The following is a 17932-nucleotide window of genomic DNA, read 5'->3' on the forward strand; positions in this document are numbered from 1 at the left end:
CTTGACCTCTCACTGGGGACCCCCTGCTCCGTCCTGAATCTTCTGCGTTTTCAGACAGCCACCCTCTCCTGGTTTCCTCCTACATTTCTGAGTGCTATTTCTCATTCTCTTTTACTGGATTCTGCATTCATAACCATCCCATAAACGTCGCTGTATCACCAGGAAGCCACCATCTGCCCATGAACCCAGTTACACTCAGCATCGCTGGAGGCTGCAGGCATGGATGTGCCATCCTCCTGTGCCAGAACATGGGAAACTAGCATCCTGCAGGCACCCATACCAGGATGGAGGCACTGGGATCCCAGTGGCACACACCTGTCTCAGAGGCTAAGAAAATGGATCCCACCAAGGCTCGTGTCTCTGTTGACCTCAGTCACACAAAAGTCAGTCTGCCCAGCCATCCATGAGCATCTGCGTTCTCCTCTACTCATCCAGATTCTCAGTTCCTCCATAGCTTAATTCCCTATGCCTGATCTCACACAGGCCACCCCTTCTCCCTCTCTTCCCAGACATCCTCTTTCAACGTGCCTTTGGGAAGTCTTGCTTGTTGTTTTGGACTGAATGTTTGTGTCTTCCCATAATTAGTATGTTGAAACACTGTTCCCCAATGTGATGGTATTTGGAGGTTGGTCCTTTGGGATATAATCAGGATTAGATGAGGTCAGGAGGGTGGAGCTCTCATAAATGGGATTAATGCCCTTATAAGAATCACAAGAGAGCTTGCTTCCTTGCTCTGCTCCTTGCCACGTGAGGATACAATGAGAAGTCGGCCACCTGCCATCCAGAAGAGGGCCCTCACCCAACCCAACCATGCTGGCACCCTGACCTTGGATTTCCCAGTCTCCAGAACTGTGAGAAAATAAATTTCTGTTGTTTATAAGACACCCAGTCTATGAATTCTGTTATAGCAGCCCGAAGTGACGAAGACAACTGTGATCAGAAAATACTCAATATCTTTTCAGACTGTTCCAGTCACTTCTTTGACATATCTGAAAGCTGACCGCGCCCCCACACCCACCAGGACATAATTAGGATGGCTGAGAGTTGCTTGAGAGAAATCGCACACGTAGTCCGACTGGCTTCACTTTACATTAATAATGTCAAATGTCAAATTAGAACTCATTTGACCTGGCAGTCCAACCATTTTTCTAGGAAGCTGGTTTTCTCATCTTAAAGATGAGGATTTCATCTCTTCTTCTCTCTCCCCCAACTCCCTTCCCCTCCCTCACCGGACCTCGTATTCTGCTGAGAAGATAGACCCCATCAGACGTGCCCACTCTTGTCTTCCCATCACCAGATCCACGAATGCCTGTGTTGTGTTCTTTCCTGTCACAAGCAGGGTCTCCATCCACCTGGCCTCTGGAACCCACCTCTCACCTTCTCAAGGACACTGCTTCTCAGGATAGCTCTTCTCTTCCAGTTTCATCCATCTCTCTCTCTTCTCTCACCTCCCTCCACCAACAAATATGCTGTACTATTTCTTACCTTAAAAATAACACTCCCTTCAGCCCTAATCCCTCTAGTTTGGACCCCATTTCTCTACTCATTTTCAGAGGGAAACTTCTGGAAAGCACCTTAGGCAAACTGTGACTCCATGTCCTCCCCTCACATTCTCCTTTCAACCCCCTTCAGCTGGCTGCTGCCTCCACCTGTCCACCGGCCTTGGAAAGGTCACCAACGACTTTCAGGTGCCAAATCCAACAGGGACACCTCTGTCCTTAGTTTGCTTCGTTATTGATCAGCATTTAGCCTTGTTTGACCACACTCGCCTTCTTGAAACACCGTCTTCTTTCAGTTTCTTTGACAACATTTTCTTTAGTTTCTCTTCCCTCTTTCTTCTCAATCTCCTTTGTTGGGTTTTAATCATATTTCCAACCTCTCTGTGTTAGCTTTCATTGCTTCTTCCTCAGTCCTCCTCTCTCCCTACCCCTCTCTTTGCCTATTTCACCAGTTTCCATGGATTAAATATCATCATGATTTATGCCTCCAGCCCCTTTGAGCCCCAGGGCCATCTATCCCACTTGATATCTACCTGTGACGTCTCACAGACATTTCAGACTTGCACGTCCCAAAAATGTCTTCCTTCCTGCGTGCAGCATGCTGGGTACACAGCACCGGCTGCTCTCCTGTGCTATCTGCCCAGACTCCTCACAAAGATCTTGAGTCTCCCCAGGTCAGAAAGGTAGTCTCAGAGCGAGCTGGTGTCATCTCAGTCTCCTGCTCCAATCTCACTGCTCTGACCACCTTCCACACTGGTGTCAAGGTCATTGTAAAGCATCAATCATTGCATTCCCCTGTTCCAAGGCTTATCATGACTGCTCATCACCTCTGAGACAAGATCCAGAGCTGGTCCTCCCCCGTCGCCATCCACGCTTACTGTGCACTGGCCCGCGATCATCCTTCCTCCCAGCCGTGTGGAGAAACCCATACAGGATCCCACAAGTTAGTCTGGAACACCATCCTCCTTCTTTGCCACGCTATGAAAATCCGTCTTATAAAACTTGGCTGGATGTTGCCTCGTTTGAGAAGAGGATGATAAATAAATTTGATAGAAATAACAGAGAGGAAGGTTTATGCTCTCATTATGCTCTCACATCCAATCAGCAAACCAGCAAATGGATACAACGTAAAAGTCTAAAAAATTGATTCCATCCGCTCCTGAGCAAACTGCTTCATGGAAGACCCTTGCTCTCCCTCACTGACTCATTCCACAAATCCTCACGGAGAACCTCCTGTCTGCCGTGTGCTCTTAGGGTGCAGCAAACAATGAGCAGCCCCAGTGCTGCCCCCATGGAGCACGCGTCCACGGCATGAAACAGATCACAAACACGACAACAAGTAATATCATGCCAATGAAGAAACAGAAAGCAAGGGAAAGCATCTAGAAAGGGATAAGGCAGGACGAGTTCTATTTTATAAAGAGCAGTCAAGGAAGGCCAATAATAATAATCATCATCATCATCATCATCATCATCTTTCTTTATTCAAACCTGCCATTTCTTACCTCTCCTACCACCGCCCAGCCTCTCCTGATTTTCCCCGAAGACATAGATCCCTGAAACGTTTCTTTTTTCAAGCTCTAAGAAGAGTTTTACAATTTCCTTCTTCTGCCTTCATGCGTACAGGGACAATAAATCTCTGAGTCTGATGGGTTTTTTAGTCAAAGTATTTGGGGATCTTCGTCTCATGACAATAATATTTTTCTGTCCACCCCACCAGACAGTGCTGAAGGCTGAGTGTTTGTGCCCTCCCAAAATTCATTTGTTGGACACCTAATCCGCAGTGTGATGATATTAGGCGCTGGGCCTTCGGGAGGTGATTCAGTCATGAGGATGAAGCCCTTGTAAGTGGCATTAGTGCCCTTAGAAACGAGACCCCAGAGGGCTCCCGTGCCTCTTCTGCGTTGTGGGGACAGTGTAAAGATGGCTGGCTATGAACCAGGAAGCAGGCGCTCATCAGACATCGAATCTGCCGGCACTTTGATCTTGGACTTCCCAGCCTCCCTGTCGGTGGTTTATAAGCCACACGGTCTATGGTATTTTTGTTACAACAGCCCAAATGGTCTGAGGCAGACAGGAGGTTCCATGGAGGGAGAGGTGAAACCCATTTTGTTCATCCATATCCCTCATGCCCAGCACAGTGCCTCGCTCTTAGGAGGGGCTCAGTCAATACGAGTCGAGTCAATAGATTCATGGGCCACTCCTTGCCTCCACCACCCCTTCCCCAAAAACTTGGCCAACCCAGTCCTCTGGGCCTCCTCTGATCGCCTTTGTTCTTAATGAAGCTCTCTTTGACTCCCCTGCTGACACGTGATGTTGGCCACCTTGGCAGCTCTGTAAGCATGTTATCACTCTCAAGGCACAGCATCCGTGAAAGGAGCACGCATTGAGAACTCACCATGTGCCCAGCCCTGCACATGGCGGTGAGGAGACAACAGCGAGCCTAGGCTGGTCCCAGCCCTCTGGGGAGCTCAGAGTTTCTGGGAAGACGGCTGGGGAACCACTGAGTCACACAGAGTGTGGTAGTTCTGGGAGAGACTCTCAGACATGTATTGCATTTGATTTACACCAATATTATTTTGCTGTTTATCTTATTTTATCCTTCTAGATACACCTGTGGGAGCAGGAACCGCTCTGCACTTTTTTGGAAATGTTCACAATAAGTATGAAAATCCCTCACCATGGCAGATATTTATGTGCTGAGCTGGAACAAATCCCACTACTTCTGCCTTTAAGGATATAATCAAAGAAAACTTTTATATACCAAGAGCCCCACTTCGTGAGTTTTAAGGTAAACCCAGACACACCCATACACTTATTACCAAAATATTTACTGAGTGTCTGTTTGGTCTCAGGGATGCACCGGCAAAGAACATGAAAGGGCCGGCCCTAATCAAGTGCAGTCTGATGGAGCTGAGCCGAGGGCATCATTGCAGCGTCACGTGAGAGTGCCCAGCACTGGGCATGCACACAGCACCACGGTGGCCAGCAGGCGGCCACACACCCAGCTCAGGGGGCAGGGGACATAGCCCTCTAGCCATTTGAGCTTGGCCCGGGAAGGCAAGAAGGAGTGTCCCTGGAGAGGAGAGGGAAATGGCACTCCAAGCTGAGGCCGCAGGAACACAGAGTCTCACGACGTGTTTAGCAACCCATGGCTGTGCAGGCTCTGGGGAGGTGGGAGCATAGGGTGTGAAACACTGGCTGGGTGGGAGGTGGGGCTGGAAGGACTGGTTGGGCCCAGTTTGAAAGGCCTTTAGAAACCAGTCTGAGGACTTGGGGACGCTGTATCAGTGATGGAATGCCTCTGGATAGTTCACACGGGGAGAGCTATCATCGGGCTGTGACGTAGAACTATGACTGCCTTCAATGGGCTGTGAGGGAGGGGCAGGAGGAGCAGCTGTCCAGCTGTGGCTGCAGTCCAGGTGAGAGGGCGTGGCCTCAGGTGACACCATATGGCTTTCTTGTCCTCAGGCTCTGATTCGGGGGCCAAAGAGAGAGGAAGTCTCTCTCACTGTGCCCAGAGGAGCCAGCCACCATCTTTGTGCCTGAATGACCCTGTCTACGCTTCAACCCCAGCCCTGCCCCTCATGTTTCCTTTCTGCGCTGCCTCCCAGGCACACAGGAGCTTACTTGAGGGCAGTGACCCTATCGCATCTTGCTTGATGGACAGTCAGAGGCAATAACAATCCCAGTGAACACAGCCGCCGCAGTTACTCTGAGCACACACCCTTCTGAGCAGTCAGCACAGGTTAACTCACTTAATCGTCACAACCCCACATAATACGTTCTGTTGTTCTTCCCATTTTACACAGAGGAGAGCTGAGGCACAGAGAGATTAAGAGCTAAAGCTGGCTAATGTTTATAGAGCACGTATTCTAAGCCAGACATAATTCTGAGCCCATCACTCGTATTAAATGGTCAAGTCCTCACTGCAACCCCATGATACAGCAAGTAGGACAATCCATATCATACAGGTGGGCAAAGTGACACAGAGAGTGTGGGTAACTCATCCAAGGTTAACCAGCAAGTTCGAGGAAGAGGCAGAATTCAAACCCAGCAGTCAGACTCTGCGGCCTGGGCTCTTAGTCATCATGCTAGATGCAAAGTGGGGGGTCGCAAATGATTCTTGAACTCATCAGTGAAAGATGCCAGTAGTCACAGGCAAGTGAGCACCCCATCCTGATCAGAGGCCCTCTCTGGCTGGCTGTCACTTGGCCCTCTGCTGTGGCGACACTGGTCTCAGGCCCCGGGGGCTTTCAGCCTCCCTTCTCCAGAAGTCATGCTAGGGAGAATGTCCATGGGGGCCAGCAAAGCTCCTCCCTGCTCCTTGGGGACGCCAGCCCCTCGGGGAGTCCCAGGCTCAGATGGGAGGGTGGGATTACCTGGTACCCACAGATGTGCTGCATCAGGTGGTCACTCATGACGTTGCTAGTCAGGACCGAGTGCAGGACTTTCACAGCCGCATACATGGTGTGGTCATCCGTCGCCAAGGAAATGAGACCCAGGAGGATGGCGGGCCCGCCGATGAAGTCCAGGCTGCTGGCAGCAGGGCTGGAGTGGAACACCCTTACCCCTGAGTGGGAGGAAAGGACAGTCCCTGAGCACGTCACAGCTTCACTGCGGTGGAAAGTGCCCGGCAGCATGCGAGGGCAAATGGGCTGCCACTGCCACTGACCACTCACAGCAGAGGGGCCTTTGGACGCGCCTCAGGCTGGGAGGAAGGGCAGGGGGCTTTGAAGGTCTCAGGTCACTGGGAGACCTGTGTTGAATTATTTCTGGGTCATCAGAAGGCTGAAACTGCCCAGGGGATTTCAGATTGCCACCCTCTGTCTCAGTCCAGAGTGCCAGATGAGCCGGACACCCTCTGAGCCTCGGTTTGCCGGCAGCTCTGACCCCCTCTGGCTGTTGTCTGCTCTTTAGATCCTGCACCAATGAGTGGCTTTGCTCTTGCCCGATTGCAAGGCAACCCACCATCGCTGGCTATTGTTTTCACCCAAACAACCACAACCATTGCCTCCGCTCAAAGGTCCCACTGTGCCCACTAGATAGGCTCCATTGTGCCTAGATGCCAGCCTGGTTAGCAGCGGAGGTCACTCCCAATTGTCAGAGGCAGCAAGGTAAACTGACCCATAAGCAACGTGTGAGGCCAACTCTCCAGCAGGATGAACTCCCCAGCCCTCGCCCTCCCCTTCTTGCTTCCAACACACTCTGCCCTGCCTGCCGCTCCAGAACTCCAGGCTGCACAAGCGATGACAGCCATGAGCCCCTCTTCCCAAATGGCCGAAAAGTCCATGGCCTGACCTACCTAATTGGCCCACAGCCACGGCTCCAACGGTTCGAAGAGAACCAGACAGGTGGCCAGCACAGTTTCTCAGCAAGAACACGGGCATGGCATTGTCACGGGATGAAATGTTCATCTAGAGAAATAGGCAACAATTAGTCCCAAGAAACTTTCCTGGAGAGGAAGAGGTTTGTTCCTGAGCTCCCGGAGGGCAGGCACCCCAAGGCCTGGCCCAGGGCTGGCACTCAGCAAATGAATAATAATTGAACCAATGTCAGGGGGACCGAAGCCAAAATTCAGGGTCGCGGGTCCTGCGTCCCAGGCTGTGGCTTAATCATAAGGGAGCAGTTTCAGTTATGCTGTCGTGCCCCGATGTCCCACATGCTCACAGCGAGGAGCCCACGAGGGCGAGGAGGACCCCAGGACTTGGAGGTGACACAGTGCTACAAAGCCCAGGGCTCCCTCCTTCCGAGTCTAGGGTTGTCCGGCCTCTGTGAGCTCCAGGCTCACCGGTTTCAGAGGACCAGGAAGCTGGGACTCCTGGCCTCTGCCATCAGAACGTACTCTGCCCGTAAGGCACAGCTTTGATTCTCTGCAGGCCCTGTTCCCTGATCCTTCCTCCTCAGTGACAGGAAGTGGCCCTCTGTCTGTGAGGGTGCAGAGGCTGTAAACAAATCAGCCCAATTTCATCAGCAGTAAGCAAACGAGCCCTTTATGCGGGAATTAGGGGACGGTACATCTCATGGCAACTACATCTGCAAACATGTCTGCCTGCTGTTTTGCAAATTTGCTGTTTTAAAACAAACACAGCAACTCAAAGAACACATGGCCCTGTTGGGGGGTGAGGAGCACCTGGAAAACGGAAGCTCAACAGCGTTGTCAGGGTCACAAAGGGTTTCTAAATCTTCCATTTGTTCTTGCTCTACGGTGAAGAATGAAGAGCCCCCACTTTCCTCTCTGAGCAATTACAGGTAAAAGGTTTAGGCGTGGGGGATGCTGATGGGTGGGGAGCCGTAGAGTATTTCAACGAATGAAGCGGGAAGCACTCCCGTGCGCATCCGTCTACGCGTGTGCAGCATGGCTTAGGGTTCACTCACTCATGGAAAGCTGAAGCGAGCCACAAGATCATGACTCCCAAAGGGCGCAGCAAGTGAATGTAGAAGGCGTACCAACCTCTTTGGCAATCAGGCGGCTGTCCACCTCATTGTAAGCGTTCCTAATGTCCGCAACAGTGGTGGTGGAGGAGCTGGCTATGTGAAGGCTGAAGGAAACACTTTCCTCCGCAACCAGCGGCGTCGCCTCCATACCGGGGTCCTCTCCTAAAATAACAGGTCTTCAGTCATTTCTACTCTCATTTTGCAGAGAAGGGAATTAATCCCCAGTAGGGTAAACACCTACTGCTAAGTGCAAAGCAGCCTCTGAGAGAATGTTGGGATGTTGTTACATTGTTGCATTGTACGTTTATATGTTGTATGTTTGTATGTCATGTGCTTGGCTTCTCTGACATTTACAGAAAACTGTGACAGAATCTCACAAGACAGACCCTACTCTACAACAGAGGCATCCCAGGGGTGAAATGACTATAGCTTGAGACTTCTATCAGGATGCAACCTCGCTTCCCCAAACCAAAAGGCCAAGCGATGGGAAAGCTGACATCTAAAAGATGAAACAGGCTGGGCTGAGAGCCCTGAGACTTTCAGTGAGCTGCATGTCCATGGTGAACATCCCGCTTGGAATTAGCACCCTTGTCCCCAAGTCAGGGAGAGCCACATGTGCTAGTAGAGAAACATGGCTAAAGAGTCGGTGACACTTTGGCCACGTACCTGACTTCATTACACTCCTCTGGCCACTGACATTTGCCCAAGGAAATGAAGTTCAAAGGAGACTTAAGGCCTGGAGACAGAAGCACTCAGCAGCGCTCAATCGCCCTTCACCGTGCACAAGGCTTCTGCACACAGATTCATTTATCATCCTTCCCAGATGGGAGCTGACCCCCTGGCTTGATGGAGCTCAGAGAGCAATGCTCCCAGCTTGAACAGCCAACAATCAATAACGAAAATGGGGATGTTTTGTCTGCCTGTTTAATAATTGAAGACAGCAGTATGCTTTAGTTAAAAAGCTTCTTCATTAAAAGGAATGTAACTTATTTATCTCATTCTCTTCTCTCTTTCTTTGCCGACGGTATTACCCACCCCTCTCCTCCATTATGTTCTTTAGAGTTGACATCCAAAGGATGTTGTCATTTCCTTTTCTGCGACATTTTCTGCTGGGTTGTAAATATGTAATGATCCAATTACAGAGGTCTTCCCTAATGACTGATCTGTGCTGAGTTTATTCTTTATAAATATGCTATAAATAACTGGATGTCCATTTTAAAATGATATCAGCAAGATCATTATAAATCAAAACACTCCATACCTTGGGCATGCACCGCTTGGAAGTTACCACAATATCTTGGGCCAAGTTTGTTAATGACTTCCAGCGTTTCCATTGAGATGGTTTCCTCTAAGAGGTACGCAGGGCCAAGACGCCATATTAATGACGACTTTTGTTTCCAAATTCGAGGGGTAGCAATATATCCATAAACATCCACAAATGAAGATGGATCCATTGAAAGGAAAGGTCCCGGCAAGGCCTGAATATATAACATCTGTTAAAATACAAAGGATGGGGAGGGGTGAGGGAGCTGTTTAACCTCAGAATTAATCAAATAAATACATATGGATATAAAAAGATGTACCTTATTCTTCACCCAGAGTAAAAACTTATTTTACCTACAAACGTTAGAAAGACAATTCCCAAAGCTGAGAAGTATGCATTAAAACAGCCTACAAAATGGTGGTGGGTGTAAAAACTGACACTCTGCCTTTGGAAACAGATGAAAAAAATTAAGAGCCACTAAAATGTTCATCTCTTTTGTCCCAGTCATTCCACTACGAACCTGAATGTCTGGTACTGGCACGTTAATTAAGTTTTATGTACTAAAAATAATTAGAGAATACAGATTGGGAAGGAAGAAATAAAACTGTCTCTATTTGCAAATGTCATGTCCACGTGGAAAATTCTAATGAATCTCAAAACAAACAAACAAGTAAACAAACAGACTCCTAGAACGAACAAGCAAATTTAGCAAGGTCGTAAGATACATGATCAACACACAAAAGTCAGTTGCACTTTAAAGACTAACAATGAACATGCAGAAACTAAAATGAAAAACAATGCCATTTACAATTTCTCAAAAGAAAATGAAATACCTAAAAAAATTTATAGAATCTGTATACTGAAAATTCCAGAAGGATAATGAAAGCAATCCAAGAAAACCTATGTAAACAGAGAGACGTACCATGTCTCTGCATAGGCAACTCAACACAGTAAAGATGTCGTTTGTCCCCAAAATGATCTACAGGTTTAAGGCAATTCCTGTCAAAATCTCAGAAGCCTTCTTGTAGACACAGACAAGTTAATTGTAAAATTTATAAGGGAAGACACAAGCCCTAGAATAGCTTAAAGAAATAGTTTAACAAATAGCTTAATTCTTCTTTTTCAAAAAATAGAAGGACTTCTCTATCCAATATTAAGGCTTATTATATTGTTACAATAATTAAGATAGTGTGGTATTGGTGGGGGTATAGTCATATAGATCAAGGAAACAGAATATAGCATCTGGAAATAAACCCATACAAATATGCCCACCTGATTTTTGACAAAGATTCAAAAGCAGTTCAGTGGAGGAAGGACGGCCTCTTCAACAAATGGTTCTGGAGCAACTGGACACCCCAGGCAAAGAAATGAACTTCAACTAAACCTCATACCTTATACAAAAATTAACTCATAATTGATCACAAACTCAAACGTAAAATGTAAGACTAGAAAACTTTTAGAAAAAACATAGGAGAAAATCTTCAGGATCCAGAACCAAGCAAAGAGTTCTCAGACTTAACACCAAACTCACGAGCCACAAGATAATAATTTGATGAATTATACTTCATCAAAATAAAAACTTGTGCACTGCAAAATCCCATGTGAAAGAGGATGAAAAACAAGCTACAGACTAGGAGAAATTATTTGAAAATCACGCATCAGAGAAAGGACTAGAATATATAGAAAACCCTTAAAATTCAATAGTAAAAAACAAGCCAGTTGGAAAATGGGAAAAAGACATGAACAGACATCACTGAAGAGGATCTCGAGATGGCAAATAAGCACATGAGAAGATGCTCCATCTCATTAGCTGTTGAGGAAATGCAAGTTAAAAACACAGTGAGACATCACTGCACACCTATCAGAATGGCTTAATATGAAAAACAGTGACAAGACGGAATGCAGAGAAACTGGAGCACTCGTCCATTGCCGTTGGGAGTGTAAAATGGCACAGTCACACTGGAAAATAGTTTGGCAGTTTCTTATAAAACTAAACGCGCAATTACCATAAGACCCAGCGATTGCACTCTTAGGCATTTATGCAGAGAAACGAAGACTTGAGTTCACACAAAAACTGTACACAAATGTTGCTAGCAGCTTTATTTGTAACAGCCCAAAACTGGAGACAATCCAGATGTCCTTCATTAGGTGAACGCTTATACAGCTGTATCGTGAAATACTACTCAGCAATAAAAAGGGAATGGACTATTGACATGTGCAACAATTGGATGAATTTCCAGAGGATTATGCTGAAAGAAAACTTCAATCCTAAAAGACCATATACTGTGTGAGTCCATGTATATAACATCCTCGAAATGACAACATTTTAGATTACTGGTTGCCAAGCTTAGGGACAGGGATGCGGGAGGGTGTGAGTCGTGGGTCGGAGGTGGCTGTAGTCATAACTTCTATAAAAGGGCAACACGAGGGACCCCAGTGGCATTGGAAATGTTCTGTATCTCGGCTGTAGTGGTGGATGTGGGAACCTACACAGGGGATAAAATTGTATGGAACTAAATACACACACACGAGGACAAGTAAAACTGGGAAAATCTGAATAAATTAGCAGAGCGTATCAATGTCAACATTTTGATTGTGATATTGTTCTACAGTTTTGCACGATTTACCATTGCGGGAACTGGGCAAAAGGTACACAAGATTTCTCTCTGTTATTTTGTACAACTGCATTTTAGCCTACAATTATCTCAATAAAATCTTCAATAAAAGAAAAATAGTTAAAAGATTATCTAATCACAAATTAAAAAATAATAATTTCAAAGCCACATGGGTAAAAATTTTTTAAATAATAGTATGTTAGCTAAGTAGTATGCAAAGTTTTCTCTCCAATGAAGTCACAACTACTTTTTTTAAAGGGAAAAAACTGAAAGAAACTACAAACTATGGTAAAGTAGAAGGAATATAGGTGATTTTTCTTCTTTTTTCTATTTTTCAGTTATTTCAAACTGCATTTGTATTATTTTTATGACTATAAAATCTCTAGATACATGAATATGCATATAATGAGAGCTTACATAATTTCAAAAATATTCTCTTTCTCCCTACCAATTAAATGAGACTTTCCAGTGCAAGCAAACCAAGTTGTCAGCCCCAGGCCTGCCCGTCGGAGGTCCACGGTGCTCTCTCTTCCCTCTCCCATCCCTCCAGGCAGAGACTTCCGCTCGGCTCCCACAATGCTGCTCTGCCCCACCCCTCCACTCTAGCTTCCCCTCTCTTGCCAGATTCCTACATCATGTCTCACGGCATCATTTAGATTGATTTATAAACATAAGATAGCTCAGATCGCCCCCAAGCAATTTTGCTCAATTCAGGCTGTTAAAATACTCCCCGCCTTTCCAAATTTAACTTATCTTCCCTTGGAAATAAAAACAAAAGCTCTAACATTTGAGAATAGCTCTTTAGCTCTCCCATCTTGTTCTTGCCAGCAGACATCTGCATCTAAACACAGGCTCCATGTTTATTCCAGTCAAACCTCACTTGCTGGTCATGACTTGTAGAGATTCTCTTGGAAAGTCGGCTGTGGCGTGCTGGCCCTTGGCCATTGTCCATGGTGTGTTTGGTATATTCCCATAGCATCACGCTGCTCCCAACCTCCCTGTGACTGGCTTTGGTTTAGCTGGTCCCCTGGAGTCAGATGTTCAACCATGCACCAGTTCACTAAACAACACTATGAGCCAGTCCGCGTTACTCCTTGTAGCTGTAAATTCAATGCAACTCATCTAATGTTTACTACGTGATCCTGTGTGCCAGCCCCTGTGCGAGGGGCCAGCAAGGTCCAGATATCAACAGGACACCCCATGGGATCCCTGCTCCATTCCTCCTACTGCCTTGATGCAAGTTCTGAACATACACAGACCCCAAAGTGCCTGCTTCTGACAGCACCCAATTCAGAATAGACTGACCTCCACTTCTTGGAGCTCACCCCAAAATCACCTAACATAAGCCCAAATCCTATATAAGCTCCTCCTACTTCCTTGCCAGGTAAGGAGTCTCTTGCTACAGCAGGTTTAATAAATCTAAATTTTGTTGCATATTATATGTACACCCCTGCGGTATTTGGCTGGTGGGCGGGGACAATTCTCAGCACCTCAAAAGTACCTAACATAGTATGTGCTCAATAAATATTTAATGAGGGAAGGAGGAGGAAGGGAGGGAGAGAGGAAGGAGGGAAGGAAAGAAGGAAGAAAGGGAGAAAAGGAAGGACTAGCATTGTTAATGATCGGAGGAAAATATTAACTTTGTGTTTGGAGGACCTGCTTTTCTTACGCTCCTGCTGAATCTTTCTGGTCACCACTGCTTTTTTTTGATAAGACGATTTTACCAGAAGATAGCGCCAAACTCATCTTTAGCTGTTCTATAGAATTTCGGGTGTCCTAGCCTAATGATTCTCAACCTGAGGCAGTTTTGCCCCCCAGGAGACATCTGGAGATATTTTTGGGGGTCACAGCTCTGGAGTGGGGCACGCTATGGCCTCTGGGGAAGACACAGATGCTGTTAAATGTCCTAATGTGCATGGAACAGGTCCCCACAAGAAAGAACTACCCAGCCTCAAATGTCAAACTATCGAAATGAGAAATCCCATCAATCTAAGCTTCTCCATTCTGGCTTCATATTAGAATCAGCCGGGAGACTGTGAAAACATTACCAAGTCACCCCACACACAGAGATTCTGCTGGAGTCGATCTGGGGTGTGGTCCATGCAAGAGAACTTTGGTGGTTCTAGAATGCAGCCCAGGTTGGGATGCTGTCTCTGGGAACCCGTAAAGATCCAGCCACACCTGCCCTCTGTGTCTTCCAGGCCCTTCCCTCTCTGACTTCTTCGGGGACCTCTGGCAGTGGCTGCTGGAGCACACCTGCCAGGTCCCCATCCCCCAGCTTCCTCTCCCTTAAACCTCAGGACCTCTGGTGTCTGTGAACGGCAGTGGGCAAGGCTTCCTCCAGCCTTGCATTCACATTGCATGACCTTCGCTAAGCAAGGGACCATCCTTCCCTCATCGTTCTTGCCCTAAACTGGCAAGATGGGCAGCTTGCTCCTAAGCTCAGTGTGCACGGCAGCTGCATTAGACTCAGCAGGAGCCTCATGGAAAAGTCGGACCTTAGGCCCCGCTCAGACCCCCCTGGGGCATCCGTGTCTTCCAATGTGAGAAGCCCTGCTCTGCTCACTCTGGAGATTTCTATTTTCTTATGACTATTCTTACAGCCCAAACTGTCACGACTATTCTTATTTCCACGCTTTACCTCCTACCCTGGTTGTGTAACCATCATTCCATTTTCTAAAGATGTCCTTTTTATGTCTCAATTCAGTCAAGTGTTCTGGGCAGTCAGGGGGTTTCAGCGGATACCAACCCTGCCACCAAAGGAAAATAAACAACTGAACGGAGGCCACTCCCGGGTGGCATGACCGGGAGGCATGGCTGTGGGGCGAGCGCAGCTGGGGGAGCCAGCTCACCTTGGCTGAGCCAACGGCCTGTCCATCCAGATAGGTGGAGACAGTACAATTCCTTTTCATTTCCTTGGTAACAACCACAGCCAGGTGATGCCACTGACCACAAGCCAGCAGCTGACCACATCGGACCCGAAGCTGGCGTCCCGCAGAAGGCTCAGGGTCATCCTCAGGTTCCATGATGTCTGGAAGAGAACAGGAACACCAGACCTCACATGCCATGTCATGCTGCAGCAACCCAGGAGACCTGGGCCTCATGCCCAAGGAGCTGCACCCTAGCCCTCTGTCACAGAATAGTGACAACAGTGGCAATCATTCCTTCAGCTCTTGCTTTGTGCCAGACACTATTTTTTCTTCTTTTTTAGGTGAGGAAGATTGTCCCTGAGCTAACATTCTGTGCCAGTCTTCCCCCACTTTGTATGTGGGATGCCACCACGGCATGGCTTGATGAGCAGTGTGTAGGTCTGCCCAGGATCTGAACCCATAAACCCAGGCCACCAAAATGGAACGTACAAACTTGACCACTAAGCCACCAGGCCAGCCCCGTCAGACAGACACTGTTTTAAGGACCATGATAAACATTAACTCATTTCATTCTCACGACCGACGACCTGAGAGGTAGATGCTATCATGATTCCATTTTACCATCCTGAAGCACAGAGAGGTTAGGTAACTGGCTCAAAGTTGTGCAGCCAGGATTCAAACTCAGGAGTCAGGCTCCAGGGTCCACCCCACTCTAGACCGCCTCCACGAGGATGCACATTCGCCAGCAAAGTCCTGAGAGGGCGAGGGAAAACGCTATTGTGCTGTGTGTCAAGGATGCCAAGCCATCCTCTGGCCTTCCAGGTGTTTCACTGTGAAAGTGACATTCTCGGGGCACCTGAGAAGAACAGGCGTGGCTGAGATACCTGGGCTGGGCCATCTCGGGTCAATTCAGGGCATCATGGGCGGGTAAGCTTAGAAAGCCAGGACCAGCCAGCATCACTACTGAAGGAAGGCTGAGTGCCCTGGCTCTCACGCTAAGAGCGGCTGACTTAGCCCCATTTCCCCCAAGTGTGGCCTAACCAGCTTTAGCTCCCAACACCTTACCCAGGGGTTGAAACTCTTTCTCTTCTGTAGACACGACCAAGGAGAGGTCGTCCGGGCAGAGGCTGACGGAGAAGCAGACGAAGGGCTGCTCGGTCCTGGCCAGGTGGCGCACCAGGGTCAGGAAGCGCAGTGGGTGGCCCTCAGTGACAGCGCCGTGACGGCCGATCAGGAACCAGCAGGAGAAGCTCAGGCCCCCAGGTGGAGGGAAGGGCCTGGCAGCGCCTGGGGGCAGAACACAAGCACGCCCTTAGGCTTTGTCCAACCGTGGAAGCTTGTCTAGACTCACCGTGACTCTGATTCAGCCCAGGAGTGGCCCTACTGTGTGCCAGCACTGTGCCTCGCCTCACTCAGGCCCATTTTATGGCCACCCAGTGGGGTGGGATGCTCTCTTCTCCTTGTTCATACTCTTAGGAATAAGTCGTATTCCCGCCAAGGCTTGAGCCTAGACCCTCAAAACCTCTCTCCAATTCTGCCTCATCTATTATTCCACGCCTCCTCGCAAGGCAGCAAAGACAGAGGCACAAGCCTGAGATCCGTCACCATCTGGCCCGCTGGTCAGCTGAGCTACAGTCGGGCAGCGTGCTGCATGGGGCAGAGGACACCAGCCTAATTCGGCTGAACCTTGCAAGGCAAGGCTCCCCTCCAGGGAAACCCACGCTCTCCCACCCAGTAACAAGTTTGCAATACAGGTGAGGCCTGGTGAACTCACAGAACGGGCAGAACCAGACGTGGTGGCCCGCACTGATGGGCTGGGAATGCCGTGGCCCCTCAGCACCCACCCTCCCATAGGAACCCAGACCCTGGTCCTCCTAAGGGACGATGCCTGGTTTTCAGCAGAGCACAGCGCTGTGCAAAGCGTGCCAAGGCTCAGGTGGATCCTCCAGTAGCCAAGAACAGGCTTATTCCTGGCTGGCCGTCAACACAGAACTGATATTCCTCCCTAGGGAGAGCCGTAAGGTGAGGTGAGGCATCTATTTCAGCCTTTGTCAGTCACCAAAGAAATGAATCAAAGCCAGGGCTGTGCCCTTGGGATGCACAGAGAACAGGATGCCCCTGCACTAACCAAGGTGTGACAACCTGCAAGGACAACTCATGCAAGGACTTATTCTCGGGGCAGAGTTAGAATACCTCGGCAAGCTAACTCCCTGGGAAACACTTACCTGTCCCGATCCCTCCGGAGACCGAGTACTCGGTGCTGGTTCCCATCACAGTAGACAGGGTCGGAATAAACAAACAGCTGGAAACAGGAAAGTGTCTCAGATCATCGAACAGCAAGCCAGTCTCTGGCCGTAACATCTCCCATCTGTCCCTCTGCAGGGGCCTCAATCCCTAAGGACAGAAAGCTGCTGATGCCCGTACCACGGCCCTAAGAAAGGGAGTCCCCGCTGGAGGCTGAGGGGGAGGGCATTCCAGAATGCAGACGCACCAGGGGAAGGAGAGGGTCCTGGCCCTACATGGCTGCGGACCTACATGGCTGCCCCCGAGAAGCCACTGAGTACACGGGATGTCCACGACTCTGACATAGTCCACTCCTGAGTGGTGAGCACTGATGGGAGCTACAACTCCCATTTGTAATTGACATCATAATTCATCCAAGACACTGGGAAGTTAACGAAGTATTTCAAATATATGAAAGCCTGTCATACCCATAACCTTCCACGGACATGTCAAATTCCACAAACGATGGAGCCAGGGTCGCCCTCTGCGGTTGCAGGTTGCGTGGGGAGGTCATGGAGATGAGGCTCAAGGCTGTCTGAAGGGCGGTGGTGGAGCCCTGGGCTGGACCTGAGGACCTGGGAGCCTGTGTGACTGCCAGGCATGGGCTGGCCTGTGGTGTGGCTCCTGCAGGACCCTCAGCAGTCGCTGGTGCCACTGCCTGTGACCCTAAGGCAACAAGCAAGAGAAGGGATGGGACTTTGCTCAAAGCGTCTCCACCCACTCTGACAAGAATCCAGGCATTTCTGCCACAGCCCTGTTTCTGCGATCTGAGCCCAGAGGGGCCAAAGACGCACTCATCATCCCCCACCTTATACGGGGGTAGGGATCGCCCTTTTCCTTCCAGATCTGATCCTTCTCCAGAGACCATCTCTGCTCTTCCCCATCCGTTCCACTGAGCAGCGGGCAAAACCAGTTTTTAAATCCATCTGCTTCCCGCCTGCTGTAAACACCCCCTGACAAAGA

The 17932-nt window shown here is 48.7% G+C and overlaps 1 protein-coding gene across 8 annotated transcripts in view; it reads right to left on the reverse strand.

The window, feature by feature from the left end:
* Positions 1-17932, reverse strand: part of WDFY4 (WDFY family member 4) — a 301742-nt gene that overhangs the window by 184009 nt on the left and 99801 nt on the right. For all 8 annotated transcript variants that reach the window (XM_070493267.1, XM_070493276.1, XM_070493259.1 and 5 more), the window contains 8 exons: positions 17398-17635; positions 16912-16988; positions 15752-15973; positions 14669-14847; positions 9199-9430; positions 7954-8099; positions 6805-6916; positions 5882-6072 (listed from right to left, as the gene is read on the reverse strand). In XM_070493267.1, the coding sequence (XP_070349368.1) occupies positions 5882-6072; positions 6805-6916; positions 7954-8099; positions 9199-9430; positions 14669-14847; positions 15752-15973; positions 16912-16988; positions 17398-17635 (1397 nt within the window). The remainder of the gene's footprint in view (positions 1-5881; positions 6073-6804; positions 6917-7953; positions 8100-9198; positions 9431-14668; positions 14848-15751; positions 15974-16911; positions 16989-17397; positions 17636-17932) is intronic.

Source organism: Equus asinus, chromosome 2 (genome assembly GCF_041296235.1).
Source record: "Equus asinus isolate D_3611 breed Donkey chromosome 2, EquAss-T2T_v2, whole genome shotgun sequence".
NCBI classification, from domain to species: Eukaryota; Metazoa; Chordata; class Mammalia; order Perissodactyla; family Equidae; genus Equus; species Equus asinus.